The 17900-nt window shown below is 42.5% G+C and overlaps 1 protein-coding gene across 2 annotated transcripts in view; it reads left to right on the plus strand.

Annotated features, from left to right (window-relative positions):
* Nucleotides 1-16061, plus strand: part of crata (carnitine O-acetyltransferase a) — a 117572-nt gene extending 101511 nt beyond the window's left edge. For both annotated transcript variants that reach the window (XM_034192878.1, XM_034192879.1), the window contains exons 10-14: nt 389-511; nt 677-812; nt 8515-8577; nt 8769-8906; nt 15129-16061. In XM_034192878.1, the coding sequence (XP_034048769.1) occupies nt 389-511; nt 677-812; nt 8515-8577; nt 8769-8906; nt 15129-15344 (676 nt within the window). In that variant the 3' untranslated portion in view covers nt 15345-16061. The remainder of the gene's footprint in view (nt 1-388; nt 512-676; nt 813-8514; nt 8578-8768; nt 8907-15128) is intronic.
* Nucleotides 16062-17900: the final 1839 nt, after the last annotated feature.

Consider the following 17900-nt stretch of genomic DNA (forward strand, 5'->3'; position numbering starts at 1 on the left):
GCTCACAGGCGAATGAAGCAACCGACAGGCATGAAAAAACTCACGCATGCGCACCAGGGTTCAAGCTTGGCTGACTCAATCACACGTGATTCAAATCCATATGGTTTTTGAAAAAAATAATAAGGTCGGATACTTTTCTAACAGACCTCGTATTTAAATTTGTATCTATTTGGTCAAAAGAAAAATAGTCTTTGCTGAATGTTCCTCCTTCCTACTATAGTCTTTTACACCTACAGCAAGCAGGTTCCTTTCCGTTTTTTATTTACTTATTTTATCCCCCAAACAGAAAATTGTATTGTATCGTCATCATGATAGAGTGAAACAGATGTTTATGTAATTATCTTCCAAACTAATCAGTAGTTCTTAATTTCTGTTACTGCTTCCACAGACTGGTGCAAGATCTGGATATGAGAGTTATACTGTTTGACCATTTTGGGAAAAACTTTCCCAAGAGCCACAAGATGAGCCCTGATGCCTTCATACAGATGGCACTGCAGTTGGCTTATTACAGGTAAGGAGCTGTTAGCGCACATAACTTTGTATTTATGTAGATTTTGCACTTTACATGTAACATACAATTTATATGTAACAGTTTCTTGTGAAATAAATTAATCTGTGCTTCTCATTTCTGTTACTGGGATCAAATCTGTTTCCAAACCCTTGTGACCTTTGGCAGGATGTACCAGCACTGCTGCGCCACCTATGAAAGTGCCTCCCTGCGAATGTTCAGACTGGGCCGTACCGATACAATCCGCTCAGCTTCAAGTGCCTCAGCTGCTTTTGTCAAGGCCTTCGACGACCCCACAAAACAGGTTTGACTGGAACAAAACACACTGACCATGGCGGCTCCTGAAACATTTATCAGGAGGGGCCTTTTTTCTTACAGAGATGAAAAGGATTCATTCAGTACATTAAGTAAGACAGTCATATCGTTTCTGATTAATTCAGCCAAACTGAGCCAGAAGGCGAAGCTCTTGACCTACTAGTCAGTCTTCCTTCCTACTCTCACCTAGGGTCGTGAGGGTTGGGTCATGACCAAAAGAACTAGATTGTTAAGGGTACAAGCGGTTGAAACGGGCTTCCTTTGGAGGGTGGCTGGTGTCTCCCTTAGAGACGAGATGAGACGCTCGGTCATCCGTGGGGAGCTCTGCGTACTGCCGCTGCTCCTTCACATTGAAAGCAGCCAGTTGTTCCAGGCACGTCCAGCTGGGAGGAAGATGACTGAGTGAATAACTCATACGGCAATACTGCCACTAGATGGCAGCACACAACAGAAAGATTTCCCCTCTAGCTACATAAATTATAGATGGAAAGGCAAAATGTTAATCAAAATGAAGTGAATAAATTAACCCACTTATTCACAATGCAGGGCTGTGAAAACTCAGCGGATCCCTGAAATTCCGCGGATTTCATCATGGGGAGGAGGGGGGGGTGTTAGTGTTTTACTCTGTAATCGTGATCAACACTGAGTTTTTAAAATGTCTATCGCAAAGTGTTCTTATTTTACGACATCGTGCAAGTTTTATAAGACCGCGGCAGTCCGCTGACACTGATTTGTATGTTACAAATACAAATCAGTGTCCTTGGATCCGCGGCGTTTCGAGGAGAAAAAAGCCTGTCTGTTACGACAGTTGTTGTAAAGCGGGACTGGTTGGTTGCTGTGGTGACGCTGTGTGTTTCCTGCGTGCGGCTTAAGCTAAACGTAGCATGTGGCCATCGCAAACCTTTAGAGCTCTAAAGTTTTTAAAACAAGACTTGTGCAGCATGTCTGTGTCACCGACCAACGTCAGACAGAGAGAAAATGGAGAGAAAGACGGTTTGACAGTCTGATAAGGACAAGAATCCGTGGAATTGTTGCTCGCTTCATCAACACATCTGAAAGATAAAAGAAACGGGATCAGGAAACACGGTAAGAATTTTTCTCTCTCTGGAAAATAAACATTGTGCTGTTCAAACAGGATTTTAGACAAGATTGTGACTTTTGTGTTTGTGCAGCCTAACGACACAATACACTGAGGGACGCAAAGGGCGACACGAAACAGAAGTCTCCTTCTGTGTTCCTCTTCTTCTGTCAAGCAATCAGATTGTGCCACAGGACATCCAGATGCTGCAGAAACAAGGACTAAAAACAACAGTCTCTTTCTGTAAACGGTCCACTAATTCCAAGAGCAGCGACGTGTTCTGTCAGCAGACAGGACTGGACGAGAGGCAGAAAATGAGGTTTATTTATAGCGGCAAGGGCTACATACGCATAGTAAGCAACTGGCGGCACAACTCGGAGTGCAACGGCACGCCAACGGATGCTAACCGACACCGTAATTAAGCCAAAACAGCGCAGTTTTCCGACGTTACACAATGCGCATTATATGCAAGTCTGCAACAGACTAGCGTCCTGTCCTGGGTGTACCCCACCTCGCGCTCTATGACTGCTGGGATAGACTCCAGCCCCCCGCGACCCTTAACTGGACTAAGCGGTAGAAGATGAAAGAAAGAAAGGTCACAGAGCTGTTAAACAAGCTGTGACATACAGGGTGGGCCAATAAAATGTTACCACTTTTTGATCGTACGCAAGTTTTTGAAATGAAAACTTATTCGAAAATGTTATTTACAGACTTGTAACAGGAGCATCAAATTAACATTTGATACCAAAGGTTTCCCACTTTGTCTCTTGTTTTCCGCACATTTCAGTAATTGATGACATGTTGAATCCACACTCCTCTTCTGTGGATTACAGCTGCAACATGCACATTGAAGTTTGTGATGACATTGCCACACATCTCAAGAGAGATTCTCTGAATTTCTTTATTTTCAGGAGTTGATATTCCTGAAAATGAAAAAGAAATCTTTGTTATTTTGGAATTGTATGAATTAAAAAAGTGGTGACATTTTATTGGCCCACCCTGTATATTCATCTTAAATCATCTCATAGAATTGTGGGACTTTGGCGATGTTATGTAAACAGTGATTCTGCACAATATTTAATAATCTTATCAGCTCCAAGACCATTTGATTTTTAAATCTGTCCATTGAACATTAAGATCTGGATAAAAAGCATAATTTTTAAACTGTTTTCAGGAGTATTGTCACCCTGGCAGGTGGGTGGGCATTGGTAGGCGTCAACAATTGCCTTGTAAGCGTGATGGCTCTGGAATGGAGAGGCCTAGGGTCACCAAGTTTGAAAATGGATAACCTTCACCTTGAGGTCAAGGTCACAAGCCAAAAGTTCTTGCTAATGCCACAGAAATTCTGCCACTCAGGATTTTCACTGCCAGGGAGAGTGAGGGGGTAGAACTGGCAGCTGCCTGTATGTTTTTTAACAACTTTCTTCATGTGAAAACTTTGTTCGTAACTTTGTTCTCACCTCTGATAGTTGCCTTCAGCCCTTTCTACGAGAGGGTTTATTTGACTATCATGGGAGAATAGTGGCTCTTAGTGGCTCTTAGATGGATTATCTTCAGTTAACGAGGCTCCTCTCTGAGTGTGGCGCTGATTTCAAGATGTTCAAAATTTAGCAACAACAGCGTGGGGCAGTTTGTGTACGAGGATTTAGAGGCATGTGCGTGGTGCTTACGAGCCTGGCAGCTACGCAAAACCTGAGAGGCTGTTTTTGGAGCGGCTGCCCTCTTGCGCACACAATTCCACCTGCTTTGTGCGCTGTACGCTGTATATAAAATAATTATGCTGTAGCAGATTATAATCATTTTTTGCCAAACTTTGGATGCTGAAAACACCTCTAATCACTTCTGGAATCACAGAGGACTGTTTCATCTGGATGCTTTTTTCTTTTCTTTCCTGCTCCATGTGGAATGTATTTTGGAACAGCTTAAGGTAGCTATTTTTAATGTTTTTGTAGCTTAATAAAACAGTTCCTAGCTGTAAAAGTATGTCTATGGTTGATTTAATATCTTGTTAATGGATCACATGAGCTCCGCTGTGTGTGCGCACTGACACAATAACTCATTGCGCTCCAAGCGAGCATTTAGGCAGAACGCCAGCTCACAGAAGAGTGATTTTTCAGTCGATAATGGACGAACACAAAGTCAAAATTTGGATGACTGTGTAAAATTGGCTGTGTTTAAAACCACAGAAGAAATAACTCCAGTGATGCAGAGGTGTGCTGCAACACAGAAAGAGAGCACGCAAAAGACCGTGTTGTGAAAGTGTCGTGACACGGACCCACAACAGGGGGCGTAAATGAACGGACAATGGATAAGCCAAAAAGTAACAATTTAATGTTGTGAATCACACAATGAGGTACAGACAATAACAATACAGTGACTGTCAATCATACACCAGGTGACGTGTGGGCAGGCTCGACGATAGAAGACGCCTGGCGAGAGAAAAGCCGGATCCACACAGCTTCCACCACCAACGGAGCTGAAGAACACCGGAGCCGCCAAGCCCTGCGTCCCAGGTGGCCGCTGTCTTCAGCAGTCAGACCCGGTACTGCTGGCAGAGAACAGAGACAGTCCAGATGAGTGTGAGGTCGCACACTCAGTAATCCCACAGTCTGTATTCAGTAAGGAGGGAGAACCTCCACCTCCAATCACACACTCGTGCAGCTCCTGTCTAACCACTTATCTGATTGGAGTGTGAAGCGAAGCCGTCGCTGATCACACCAAACTCCAATCCCACAGATAAGGCAAACACCACAGGATAACGGCTGCAAAAGAAGTTCAGATTATTACTCAAAGTTTTGAGTCAGCAGAGAAAATTACCTGATTGGTAGTTGATTTCTCGGCGGGGAGGTGGAGTTGCAGTCCGGCCTTTATGGTGGTGGTGATGAGTAGTGGATGAGTGACAGCTGGTATGGATGATGAGTGACAGCTGTCACTCCTGGTCGCTCCTTACGCCCTCTCGTGCTTGAAGCCCGCACTTCAAGCAGGGCGCCATCTTGTGGTGGTGGGCCAGCAGTACCTCCTCTTCAGCGGCCCACACAACAGACCGATTTTGAAAACCTAACACAAAGTTAAAAGTTGTATCAGGGTGACTTGTAAGCTGTGGAAGAAATAGAGAAAAATTTGGGTTTTTTTTTGGATGTGATCCACATGTGTTGTGGCAGCAGGTGTATATAATTAAAGCAGCCACCTCATTGTATATGCAGAAAGGCAGCAGAGCGATTTTTCAGAAATAAATGGACGAACACAAAGTTAAAATTGGGATCACGGTGTTTAAAGCCAGGGAAAAAATAAAGCCAGCAAGCCATGGATGGAAAGGAAGCCAGCAAGGAGCACAGAGGCGGGTGTCCAGGAACCTGTCATTCGGTTCTAGCTGGTCTGGTGCATTACAGGTGGACAGCAACCTGGCGCCCGGTGCACAGCTGCAGGGCTACTTTTAAGAAATGTGACATCTTTAAATGCTGCTGTGAATTGAAAACCCACACTTTAAAGGGACCAAGTGTGGGAGGGCTGGAGGTTTGGACCAAACCCATGCCTAAACGTGCCCCAATGTTGCGTGATCATGGCGCTACATGGATCATATATGGATCATATGCGGTGACACGAGCCACTCAAGACTGGATGGGGCTCTAATGACAGGTCGGCCGTGGCTCACTAGAGGCTGATACGTGACACGTGAGGCACATAGAGGCACCTTAGTAGCGGATACGTGATGATTTAAAACGTGGATCATTCTTCAGATCGCTTACACACCCATGCGTGACTCATTATTCATGCTTTATTATTTGGTGAGACGCAGACTTTAGTTTGCAAGAAATTCTTTTTTGAAAAACAGTTGTAGGAATGAAATTCTAAAAGTGAATTGGGCACAAGGAAAATGAACAATTTCATCATCAATGGCTGACTGACATCACAATCTGGAGTCAGAACATACATATCTCCAACAAACAAATGTTTGTTGGAGATACAGTAGTGTTCAGAATAATAGTAGTGCTATGTGACTAAAAAGATTAATCCAGGTTTTGAGTATATTTCTTATTGTTACATGGCAAACAAGGTACCAGTAGATTCAGTAGATTCTCACAAATCCAACAAGACCAAGCATTCATGGTATGCACACTCTTAAGGCTATGAAATTGGGCTATTAGTAAAAAAAATGTAGAAAAGGGGATGTTCACAATAATAGTAGCATCTGCTGTTGACGCTACAAACTCAAAACTGTTATGTTCAAACTACTTTTTTAGCAATCCTGTGAATCACTAAACTAGTATTTAGTTGTATAACCACAGTTTTTCATGATTTCTTCACATCTGCGAGGCATTAATTTTGTTGGTTTGGAACCAAGATTACGCTCGTTTACTAGTGTGCTTGGGGTCATTGTCTTGTTGAAACACTCATTTCAAGGGCATGTCCTCTTCAGCATAAGGCAACATGACCTCTTCAAGTATTTTGACATATCCAAACTGATCCATGATACCTGGTACGTGATATATATAGGCCCAACACCATAGTAGGAGAAACATGCCCATATCATGATGCTTGCACCACCATGCTTCACTGTCTTCACTCTAAACTGTGGCTTGAATTCAGAGTTTGGGGGTCGTCTCACAAACTGTCTGCGGCCCTTGGACCCAAAAAGAAAAATTTTACTCTCATCAGTCCACAAAATATTCCTCCATTTCTCTTTAGGCCAGTTGATGTGTTCTTTGGCAAATTGTAACCTCTTCTGCACGTCTTTTATTTAACAGAGGGACTTTGCGGGGGATTCTTGCAAATAAATTAGCTTCACACAGGCGCCTTCTAACTGTCACAGCACTTACAGGTAACTCCAGACTGACTTTGATCATCCTGGAGCTGATCAATGGGTGAGCCTTTGCCATTCTGGTTATTCTTCTATCCATTTTGATGGTTGTTTTCCGTTTTCTTCCACGTGTCTCTGTTTTTTTTGTCCATTTTAAAGCATTGGAGATCATTGTAGATGAACAGCCTATAATTTTTTGCACCTGCATATAAGTTTTCCCCTCTCCAATCAAGTTTTTAATCAAACTACGCTGTTCTTCTGAACAGTGTCTTGAACGTCCCATTTTCCTCAGGCTTTCAAAGAGAAAAGCATGTTCAACAGGTGCTGGCTTCATCCTTAAATAGGGGACACCTGATTCACAGCTGTTTGTTCCACAAAATTGATGAACTCACTGACTGAATGCCACACTACTATTATTGTGAACACCCCCTTTTCTACTTTTTTTTACTAATAGCCCAATTTCATAGCCTTAAGAGTGTGCATATCATGAATGCTTGGTCTTGTTGGATTTGTGAGAATCTACTGAATCTACTGGTACCTTGTTTCCCATGTAACAATAAGAAATATACTCAAAACCTGGATTAATCTTTTTAGTCACATAGCACTACTATTATTCTGAACACTACTGTATGTATGTTGGCCAGAGACTGCACAACTAAAAGATTGTGGCGAGTCTCTGTTTCTATGTGAAATGTCTGAGATGCGCTATGACTCCATCAGACAGTCAGTAGGCCGTGTTAGAACAAGCAAGCGTTCAGAGTGCACTCTGGCCAAATGTCCCGTGGGCGGATACTGTGCTGCTCAGCATGTTATTAAAATTTTAGCCACATGCAGAAAAAATTAATTCCATGTATCAAGAAAAGTTCTCCTGACTGTACTTACACGGAGATGCTGAAACAGCGGGCACACTCAGAGGGCATTCCAGGCGACTGTCCCTTGCAGTAGCCCTGTCAGGCTCCTGGCGGCAGTGGCAGCACGCGTCTCTGTGTACAGTTCGCTTGATTTGCACATACCTCTTCCCACCACTTTCATCATCCATTACTGTTTTACTGCTGACATCATGTGACGGTTCATCTTTAAGCAGGACAGTGACCCTAAGCACACAGCCAAGATGTCAAGGAGTGGCTTCAGGACAACTATGTGAATGTACTTGAGTGGCCCAGTCAGAGCCCAGACCTGAATCTGATTGAACATCTCTGGAGAGATCTGAAAATGGCTGTGCACCGATGCTCCCCATCCAATCTGATGGAGCTTGAGAGGTGCTGCAAAGAGGAAACTGCCCAAAGATAGGTGCACCAAGCTTGTGGCATCATATTCAAGAAGACTTTAAGCTTTAATTGCTGCCAAAGGTGCATCAACGAAGTATTGAGCAAAGGGTGTGAATACTTATGCACATGTGATTTCTTAGATTTTTATTTTTAATAAATTTGCAAAATTAAAAAACAAAACTTTCATGTTGTCATTATGGGGTGTTGTGAGTAGAATTTTGAGGAGAACAATGAAATTACTCCATTTTGGAATAAGGCTGTAACACAACAAGATGTTGATAAAGTGAAGTGCTGTGAATACTTTCCAGGTGCACTGAATACCTCCAGGCTTGGCAACGCCTCGGCCATGAAGAAAGTGCTCAAAGACTTGACCGAGGATAGGGACGTGTGGCATGAGCTGCTTACTCTGCTGCCACCATCACTCACATAAGTGGCAGAAAATGAATGAATCTTAGATACCAGTTTAAATCTGTAAAATCTGTAGTGTAAAATACCAGAATAAATGTGACATTTGTTTTTTGTTTTTTTGTTGGTTTTTTTTGCACAGAACACAGAGAAGGTTTCTTTAATGGAGAAGGCTGTAACGGCCCACCGCTCATATACAAACATGGTGAGTACTCACAGCTTCAGTCCAAAGTCTTAAGTTCAACCGAAACCTTTTATCATATCTTATAAAGAATACTCGTGTACTAATTAACCTTGTAGTCTTAACGAGCAGTTGGTTTCTATGATTTTAGTGCATCCAGTCAAATGCATTATCAATGCTGCAGCTAGTGTGTAACTGTCCGTGCTGCATTACAGGCAGTGGGTGGCCAGGCCATCGACAGACACCTCTTTGGTCTTAAGATGCAGGCCGCTGAGGACCGAATCCCTTTGCCTGATGTCTACACAGACACGTCTTTCTCCAAAGCCTTCCACTTCAGACTCTCCACCAGTCAGGTATGATGAGAGTGGGTGAAGTGTCACACTTCACCCACAGCTGAATGTGAGGCGTCATTGGGATCTTTCTGAAATTCTTTCCCTCAGCTCACAGACAGAAAATGTGCAATAGAAATGTGGTCGATTTACCATTTTGTACATTGACTGTTCTTCACTTATAGATGAACTGCCTTTTGTTCAGAGCACTTAAATGAGAAGGTAATATGACAGATTCCAAAAGACTGTTGTTGTGTCATATATGATTCTGCATTTCCCCGCTTTAAATGGGGAATTATTGTGTCTCACATAAAATCATAAATTGGAGACTAATGTTTTATTTCTGTGTCTGTATGATGAGTTAGAAAGGAGATTATGAAAACATCAAAGATTGAAATGCAAGTAACATTGTACTCGGTCTCCCCGACTGCAGGGTTGTTTTCATATAAGTGAACAGTCACTGAAAGTGAAGCACTGTGCACCTGTTACATCCGTGATCAAGAGCAATCTGAGATTTCTGACACCTACCAGTCTGGATCACCTCCAAAATACAGTGGAGTCTTCCATGCGCTAATATGTATCCGTGGTGAAAATTTGTTGAGAATCCATGAAGTAGTTTTGACATAATTCTTCAAAGCATATATAAATTAAAATCTTGATCCAGAATCTGGATTTGGAGCCGGATCACTTCCAACATTTAATGCAGTCTTCCATGCGCTAATATGTATTCGTGGTGAAAATTTGTTGAGAATCCATGAAGTAGTTTTGACTTAATCCTAGAAAGTCTATATAAGGTGAAACTTGATCCAGAATCCGGATCTGGATCACCTCCAAAATTTTATGGGTTCTTCCATGGCCTAATATGTATCTGTGGTGAAAATCTAGTCAAAATCCATGTAGTAATTTTGATGTAATCCTGCTGACAGACAGACAGCCAATGATTTTATTACGTCCTTGGTGGACGTAATGAGGGACCATGTTTAGAAATGACTGTAAAGCCTTGGTCCCACCAAATAATAAAGCCATGAATAATGAGCCACATGTAGATCTGTCACGTATCCGCCACGAAGAAGTCTCTATGTGCCTGTAAGTACCTTACATGTGCCAGGTATCAGCCACGACCAACCTGTCATTTGAGCCCCATCCAGCTTTGAATGGCTTGTGTCGCCACATATGATCCACGTAACGCGATGTTGGTGCAAATGTTGGTGCACGTTTAGGTATGGGTTTGGTCCAAACCTCCATCCCTCCCACACTTGGTCCCTTAAAGTGTGGGTTTTCAATTCACAGCATCCATTCAAGTTGTTGTCACATTTTTAAACACAGTCCAAAAGACATCACTCCTGTACAGTCCCGCCGGTGTGCACCGTGCGTCAGGCTGCAGTTCACCTGTGTTCCAGAGTCATTAAATGCAGCAGTTCTGCGTGTTCACCCAGCTGTCTGTGACTCAAAACACATCCATAGACCAGCTAGAACTGAACCACGGGTTCCTGGACAGTCACCCCTGCACTTCTTCGTGCTGGCTTTATTTTGTCCGAGGCTTTACAGTCATTTTTACACTGTGATCCAACTTTTAACTTTGTGTTCGTCTGTTATTGTCTTCCAAATCACTCTTTTGTGTGCATCTTGAGTGCGAGTCATTGCATCAGCACGCTCAGAGTGCTGCTCCTCTGATCCATTATAACAAGATGTTAAATCTGTCATAAAGTACTTTACAGCTGCTTATAAAGAAGGAATGAACACGCAACTGTTTTACCAAGCTATTACAATATAAACATTACAAATAATTACCTTCTAGGCTGTTCCAAATATGTTCTCTACCTCGGCACACAAGACAGAGAGAGGAAAGAAGCTCTAAATCTCCTTTGTGATTCCAGCAGCAATTGGAGGTGTTTTCATCACCCAGATAATGGACTTCTAACAGCCTTGTCCTCACCACAAACATGCATCTAAAATCCTCATTTGTCCTCGTAGCACCCCATACACAAACTGCCCCACGCTGTTGTTGCTAAATTTTGAACTTCCTGAAAATAGCACCACGCTCAGAGAGAAGCCTCGTTAGCCAAATATTCTGCCTCTCAGAGCCACCATTCTCACACGGACTCGTACCAAAAAAACATGCTACGTGGCTTATTTATTATTCAGTGGGACCAGGGCTTAATTCATGTATTGTACAGTGTAGTGTCTCACTGGGCTGCGACCTCTTACAAAGGGCATCCACAACGTAATTCAGGGAATTTCGAGCGACATTTGCAGCTGTTTGCCATTGCAGGGCGGTGGCCACATGTCGCTTGATTTTTGAACAGACCAAACAATTTGCATGACAAACTTGTCAAATACTCAAGCGGGCGCTTCGTACCCCTCATTACATAGACTCTACGACTCAGAACATGAGCAATATGTGGGACAACTTATGAGGAGTTGACACACCCTTTGGAGTGACGGAGGGGGAGGAGGAAAGTTCAGTGGCCCCTTTCACATGGGCGTATTCGTAGAGCTGCGTATTGCAGCGTTGTTTCATTTAAATACGCCCGAAATGCGTGCGTATTCAGCCTTTTTTTGTGTTTGTTTCATAATTACAGCTGCGTGTGTTCGCTTTTTTAATGTGTGCACACAGTCGCGTGTATCATGCAGCTATTTAAACCCAGTTCACTCCTGCCAGCTGTGCAGAACAACATCACTGCACTTGGAAAACAGTGGACTGTATCATGAGGTTTTTTACAGTTGCATTACTGCCACGATCAGGGTGTTTGATGAGCGCACCGACATGCAGTGAGTGCGGTGCGCTTTTATTTTAAAGTCACAGGTTTGATCAGACCTGATCGATCAGGGTGTTTGATGAGTGTACCGACATGCAGCGAGTGTGCTTTTATTTTAAAGTCAAAGGTTTGATCAGACCTGATCGATCGGGGTGTTTGGTGAGTGCACCGACATGCACTGAGTGCGCTTTTATTTTATAATCACAGGTTTGATCAGACACACACACACAAACACAGAGAGAGAGAGCGCGAGCGACCGACCTGCTGTTTCTGTTGTGTTTCTGGATTTCTGAGTTGAGATTCGTTTCCCTGTTCTGATCACGCACAGGTGCTGTGGGCTGCGTGATCATGTTCTCAGCTGATTCACTCTGGATGCAGCACTCAGTTTTTGGTTGTGTACAGGAGCACAGTGTTGCACAGACTTGCATGTAGTAACGCTGTGCTGCGCAGACCTGCTTAAAACTGTGTCCAGCGCTCTACGCCGAAGAAAATTAAACATGTTTAATTTCTTCCGTCCTACACGCGTAGCCCTCAACATACTGCTGCGTAGGGAGCAAAAACTCGACATAGAGCTGCTAAAAGTGGGCGTAGAACTGCTTATCTCAGCGTAGACGATACACCACAATGAGCAGCTCTACGAATACGCCAATGTGAAAGGGGCTTTAAACGGGAGCTACCACTGCTGCAGGACTGAAAATTCAACAGGCTCACCACTCCCTAATACGGAAACCTCTACCTGAAGATCCACCAAGGCCCATTATTATCAACTTCCAGGAGTTCACAACTAAGGAACTGGTACTGATGGAGGCCAAATATTGCACAACAACCACATGATCTACTTTGACCATGACTACGTGGCTGAGATTGTCAAAAAACCAGGGAGTACAACACAATCAAGAGAGCTTTGAAGGAGAAAGGAATATGTTTCCAAACACCTTACACCAACATGAGGATCCACTACGAGGACAAACGAGGATTTTAGAGGCATGTTTGTGGTGAGGACAAGGCTGTTAGAAGCCCATAACATGAGGGACACTGGAGTCAAGACATACAGCAATGCTGAGGCGGCATGGGAAGAGTTACAACGGATACAAATCAAATCAGTTTTATTTATATAGCGCCAAATCACAACAACAGTTGCCCCAAGGCGCTTTATATTGTAAGGCAAAACAATAATTACAGAAAAACCCCAACGGTCAAAACGACCCCCTATGAGCAAGCACTTGGCGACAGTGGGAAGGAAAGTGGATAAGCCACCGGTGAGGGAGAGAGAGAGTCTGATCTGGCTTCACATCTTTTGAAGCTCCTCGGCTGGGAACGAACACAAGACCGCCAGGGGAATGACAACTCTCGAGCACAGAGAGCAAGAGAGAAGCTGTGGGAGTTCCAGAGGGAGATCACAGAGGAGAGCGCCTGAGTTTCTTATTTCAGGTTGTCTCCGTGGCCGTTTGTCGGGTGTGGGGAGCACCGATAATCACTCACTCGCTCATCTTCAACCACTTTTCCATGTTCGGGTCACGGGGGCAACAGCTCCAGCAGGGGACCCCAGACTTTCTTTTCCCATACCACATTGATCACCTCTGACTGGGGGATCCCACGGCGTTCCCAGGCCAGTGTGGAGATATAATCTCTCCACCTAGTCCTGGGTTTTCCCCGGGGTCTCCTCCCAGATGAACGTGCCTGGAACACCTCCCGAGGGAGGCACCCACCTACATCAACATACAACATCAACAACATCAACATCAAACATACAACATAAAGTGCAGTGCAAATGCAAATGCAAAATGCAAGGCTGAATCAGACACTGGTTACCCAGCTACAGATGGTGCAAAATGCTGCTGCTTGACTTTTACTTGGTGTTAAAAAATGTGAACACATTACACTGATTTTGGCCTCACTTTATTGGCTCCCAGTTTGTTTTAGAATTGAATTTAGAATTCTTCTGTTTGTTTCTAAATGTTTTTGTGGCTTTGCCCCACCATATCTGTCTGACCTGCTCCATTTATGCGTCCCTTCACGTCGCGTCAGCTGATCTGTCACTGTTAGTTATCCCAAAGTCCACCTCATGGCCGCGCTTTTTCAGTCGCTGCCCCAAAACTGTGGAATGGTCTTCCTTTGCACATCACGCAGGCTGATTCTCTCTCTGCTTTTAAATCCTCCCTTAAAACACATTTCTTCTCTTTGGCTTTTAACTTGAGATGTTGATTCTTATTATTTATTGTTTTAACTGTGGTTTATTTATTTTATTTTATTTTTATATATGTATTTTAACTTGCTTGTTCTTGTTTGTGTACAGCACTTTTGTCATTATCATTGATTTTAAAGTGCTTTATAAATAAACTGAGATTGAGGTATTAGAGACCCAAGATGGACTCAACTGTATTTTCAATTAAGGACTCTGTTTAATGTTGTTCTTCTGTTTTGTCTGTTTGTAAACAAACTTTGTACAATCTGTAAAACCCTTGTAACTGTTAGAATGGCCTAAGCTGCGGGTCACCCCTTTGGATCTGGTCTGCTTGAAGTTTCTTCCTCATAATGACCAGAGGGAGTTTTCCTTACCACTGTCACCCGTGTGCTTGCTCAGGGGGGTTGGTAAGGTTAGACCTCACTCATGTGAAGCACCTTGACACAGCGTTGTTGGGATTTGGCAAAATTAAAATTAAATTGATTCAGCACTCTGTCCTAAACCCTAACCCATTCAGCAATGACCTTTTGTGGCATACCCTCCTTGTGGACGACGTCAGTGAGTTGTCTTCTGGACAACTGTTGAGTCAGCAGTCTTCTCCGTGTTTGTGGTTGTTTGCTGTCATCTTGGTCAGTCAGAATTACCTACAGAGGGCAGTCATGTACTTTAACATTTCTCCCATCCATAATCATTCTAAAAATTGTTGAACAAGATCTTCTGACCTTTGAACATGACCAAAACCTTGGGGGAAAAAAAGGATTTTGGAGGCAGGAACGCAGCAGAAAAATGTTGAAGTAAGTTCTGTGCCTGCGTTTGAGTTGGATCAGGTGCACAGGACAAAGAGCAGTTGGCCCTACGCAACATTCATCCTTTAACTCAAGTTCTGACTTCCACTTAGCCTTTGCCTTGGAAACAGAAACCACGTCCATCAGCATAATGTTACTGTAGACACTGGCAATCGCTTACCACCACGGGGGGTGACATCTTATGCAATGAATTTATATCATTCAGGAGTGGAGTGTTGTATTAAGTATGTAACAATGTACTGTCTTTTTTTTTTTTTTTTTAGATTCCATTTTTATTTTGTATTATTTTATTTAATCTATACCTTGCTGTTGACAGTTCATACAATTCTTGGTGATTTTTCATGTTGTGAATTTGTTTAAGGGGCATCTTTCATTTAAAGTGACTCAAAATACTGTAAAAACACTGCCTCAGTTTATGTTGACTGATGTTCACAAAATGCTGTGGTATTGCTTCTTTGACTATCATTGCATTTTTCGTTTCTGCTCCCTCCTCCAGGTGCCCTCCAAGACGGACTGTGTCATGTGCTTTGGCCCGGTTGTCCCCGACGGATACGGTGTGTGCTACAATCCCATGAACAATCACATCAACTTTGCAGTGTCGGCTTTCAAGGCCTGTAAAGAAACTGATGCTTCTCAGCTGGCAAACGCCATCAAAGATGCGCTGCTGGACATGAAGACGCTGCTGATTCAGTCACCAAGAGCCAAACTGTGAAAGTACTCCAGGTCTGACGAGGACGCGCTCCAGTTAATTTTAGTGTTAACTGTAGATGGGGCTGAACAATCAGATAGTGCAGCTGGTTGTTGGTGAGTTTTTAAACCAGAGCAACAAAAGTCAATTAGTAAGCTTTGATAGTTTTTTTTTTCTACAGAGAAATTTGCCAGTTTAGTCGCAGATATTCAAACTTCTTAAAAGTAATCATGACAATCAATGCAAGTTTTTTTTTTAATTGATAAACTATAAATGTGCTCTTGAGAAAGTGACTTATTAAAGTTGATTATTAGCAGATTTGCACTTGAGCTGCATGAAGTAGCACTTAGCTCCCCAGCACTGGAAGAACGACTGGGGAACAATACAGATATCAACCTTTAAATCATCTTTAATCTTCACAAATGTTCATCTGGAAGAGTCAGAATACTGCAGCTAACTCTTATTTGCACTTTGAATTATTCTGTAAATGATATCATGCCAATGTTTACATGAGACAAAATCACAACATTGTTCATTTTGTTTCATTTTGATTCAAAAATCTCTGCAGTGTCTCTTCACACTGAAAACATTTGAATGACAATATGCAGATAATTTGCATTTTTCTGTTTTTTTGGAACATTGTTTAAGACATTTATTACATTTATGTATCTTGATTTAAAAACTATTTGAATTTGTGGTTTCCAAAATTTTTTAATTCTAAAATAAAACCACAAAGCAATAGTCCTGTTTTAAGGGGAGGTTTAGTGTGGTTGAGTGATGTTTGAAGGAATTTACCTACATGAGCCACAAAATTCAAACCCCATAAAGTCTTGGTTGGTATTTTTTTTTTTTTTTTTTTTTTTTTTTTTTTTTTTTTTTTTGAGAGGTCGTGTGTGTGTGTGTGTGTGTGTGTGTGTGTGTGTGTGTGTGTGTGTGTGTGTGTGTGTGTGTGTGTGTGTGTGTGTGTGTGTGTGTGTGTGTGTGTGAGACAAATATTATAATGTAAAAATTTTGCCTACCTACAAAGAATGGAGAGGTCTGTAATTGAGAGAATAAAAACAAATTAAAAAAAATCAGAAAATCACATTGTATGAGTTTTGAATAATTCATTTCTATTTTATTGCATGAAATAAGTATTTGACCCCCTACCAATCAGCAAGAATTCTGGCTCTCACAGACCTGTTAATTTTTCTTTAAGAAGCCCTCCTATTCTGCACTCTTTACCTGTATTAATTGCACCTGTTTGAACTTGTTACCTGTATAAAAGACACCTGTTCACACAATCAATCCCACTCCAACCTGTCCACCATAGCCAAGACCAAAGAGGTGTCTAAGGACACCAGGGACAAAACTGTAGACCTGCACAAGGCTGGGATGGACTACAGGACAACAGGCAAACAGCTTGGTAGGAGACAACAATTGTTATGATTATTTATTAGAAAATGGAAGAAACACAAGATGACTTTCAATCTTCTTCATTCTGGGGATCCATGCAAGATCTCACCTCGTGGGGTAAGGATGATTCTGAGAAAGCCCAGAACTACATGGGAGGACCTGGTCAGTGACCTGAAGAGACCTGAGACCAGTCACAAAGATTACATTAGTAACACACAACACCATCGTGGTTTGAAATCCTACAGGGCAGCAAGGTCCCCCTGCTCACGCCAGCACATGTCCAGGCCTGTTTGAAGTTCACCAGTGACCATCTGGATGATCCAGAGGAGGCATGGGAGAAGGGCATGTGGTCAGATGAGACCAGAATAGAGCTTTTTGGCATCAACTCCACTTACCATGTTTAGAGGATGAGAACAACCCCAAGAAAACCATCCCAACCGTGAAGCATGGGGGTGGAAACATCATACTCTGGGGGTGCTCTTCTGCAAAGGGGACAGGACGACTGCACCGTATTGAAGGGAGGATGGATGGGGTCATGTATCGTGAGATTTTGCTGTGAATAGGTTGTAGCTGGGTCTTCCAGCATGACAATGACCCCAAATACACAGCCAGGGCAACTAAGGAGGGGCTCCATAAGAAGCATTTCAAGGTCCTGGAGTGGCCTGGCCAGTCTCCAGACCTGAACTCAATAGAAAATCTTTGGAGGGAGCTGAAACCTGAAAGATCTGGAGAAGATCTGTATGGAGGAATGGACCAAAATCCCTGCTGCAGTGTGCAAACATGGTCAAGAACTACAGGAAACGTCTGATCTCTGTAACTGCAAACAAAAGTTTCTGAATGAAATATTAATATCTGTTTTTCTATTGTATCAAATGTTTATTTCATGCAATAAAATGCAAATTAATTATTTAAAAATCATACAATGTGATGTTCTGAATTTTTTTTAGAGTCTGTCTCTCACAGTTGAAGTGTACCTATGATAAAAATTAAAGACCTCTCCATTCTTTGTAGGCGGGAAAACTTGCAAAATCGACAGTGGATCAAATACTTTTTTGCCTCACTGTATGTAACATATATATATATATATATACACGAGGTCTATTAGAAAAAAAAAAGACCCTTTTTATTTTTATTTTTTAAACTTTATGGATCTGAGTCACGTGAGATTGCATCAGCCAACCTTGA

This window comes from Thalassophryne amazonica, chromosome 17 (genome assembly GCF_902500255.1).
Source record: "Thalassophryne amazonica chromosome 17, fThaAma1.1, whole genome shotgun sequence".
NCBI lineage: Eukaryota > Metazoa > Chordata > Actinopteri > Batrachoidiformes > Batrachoididae > Thalassophryne > Thalassophryne amazonica.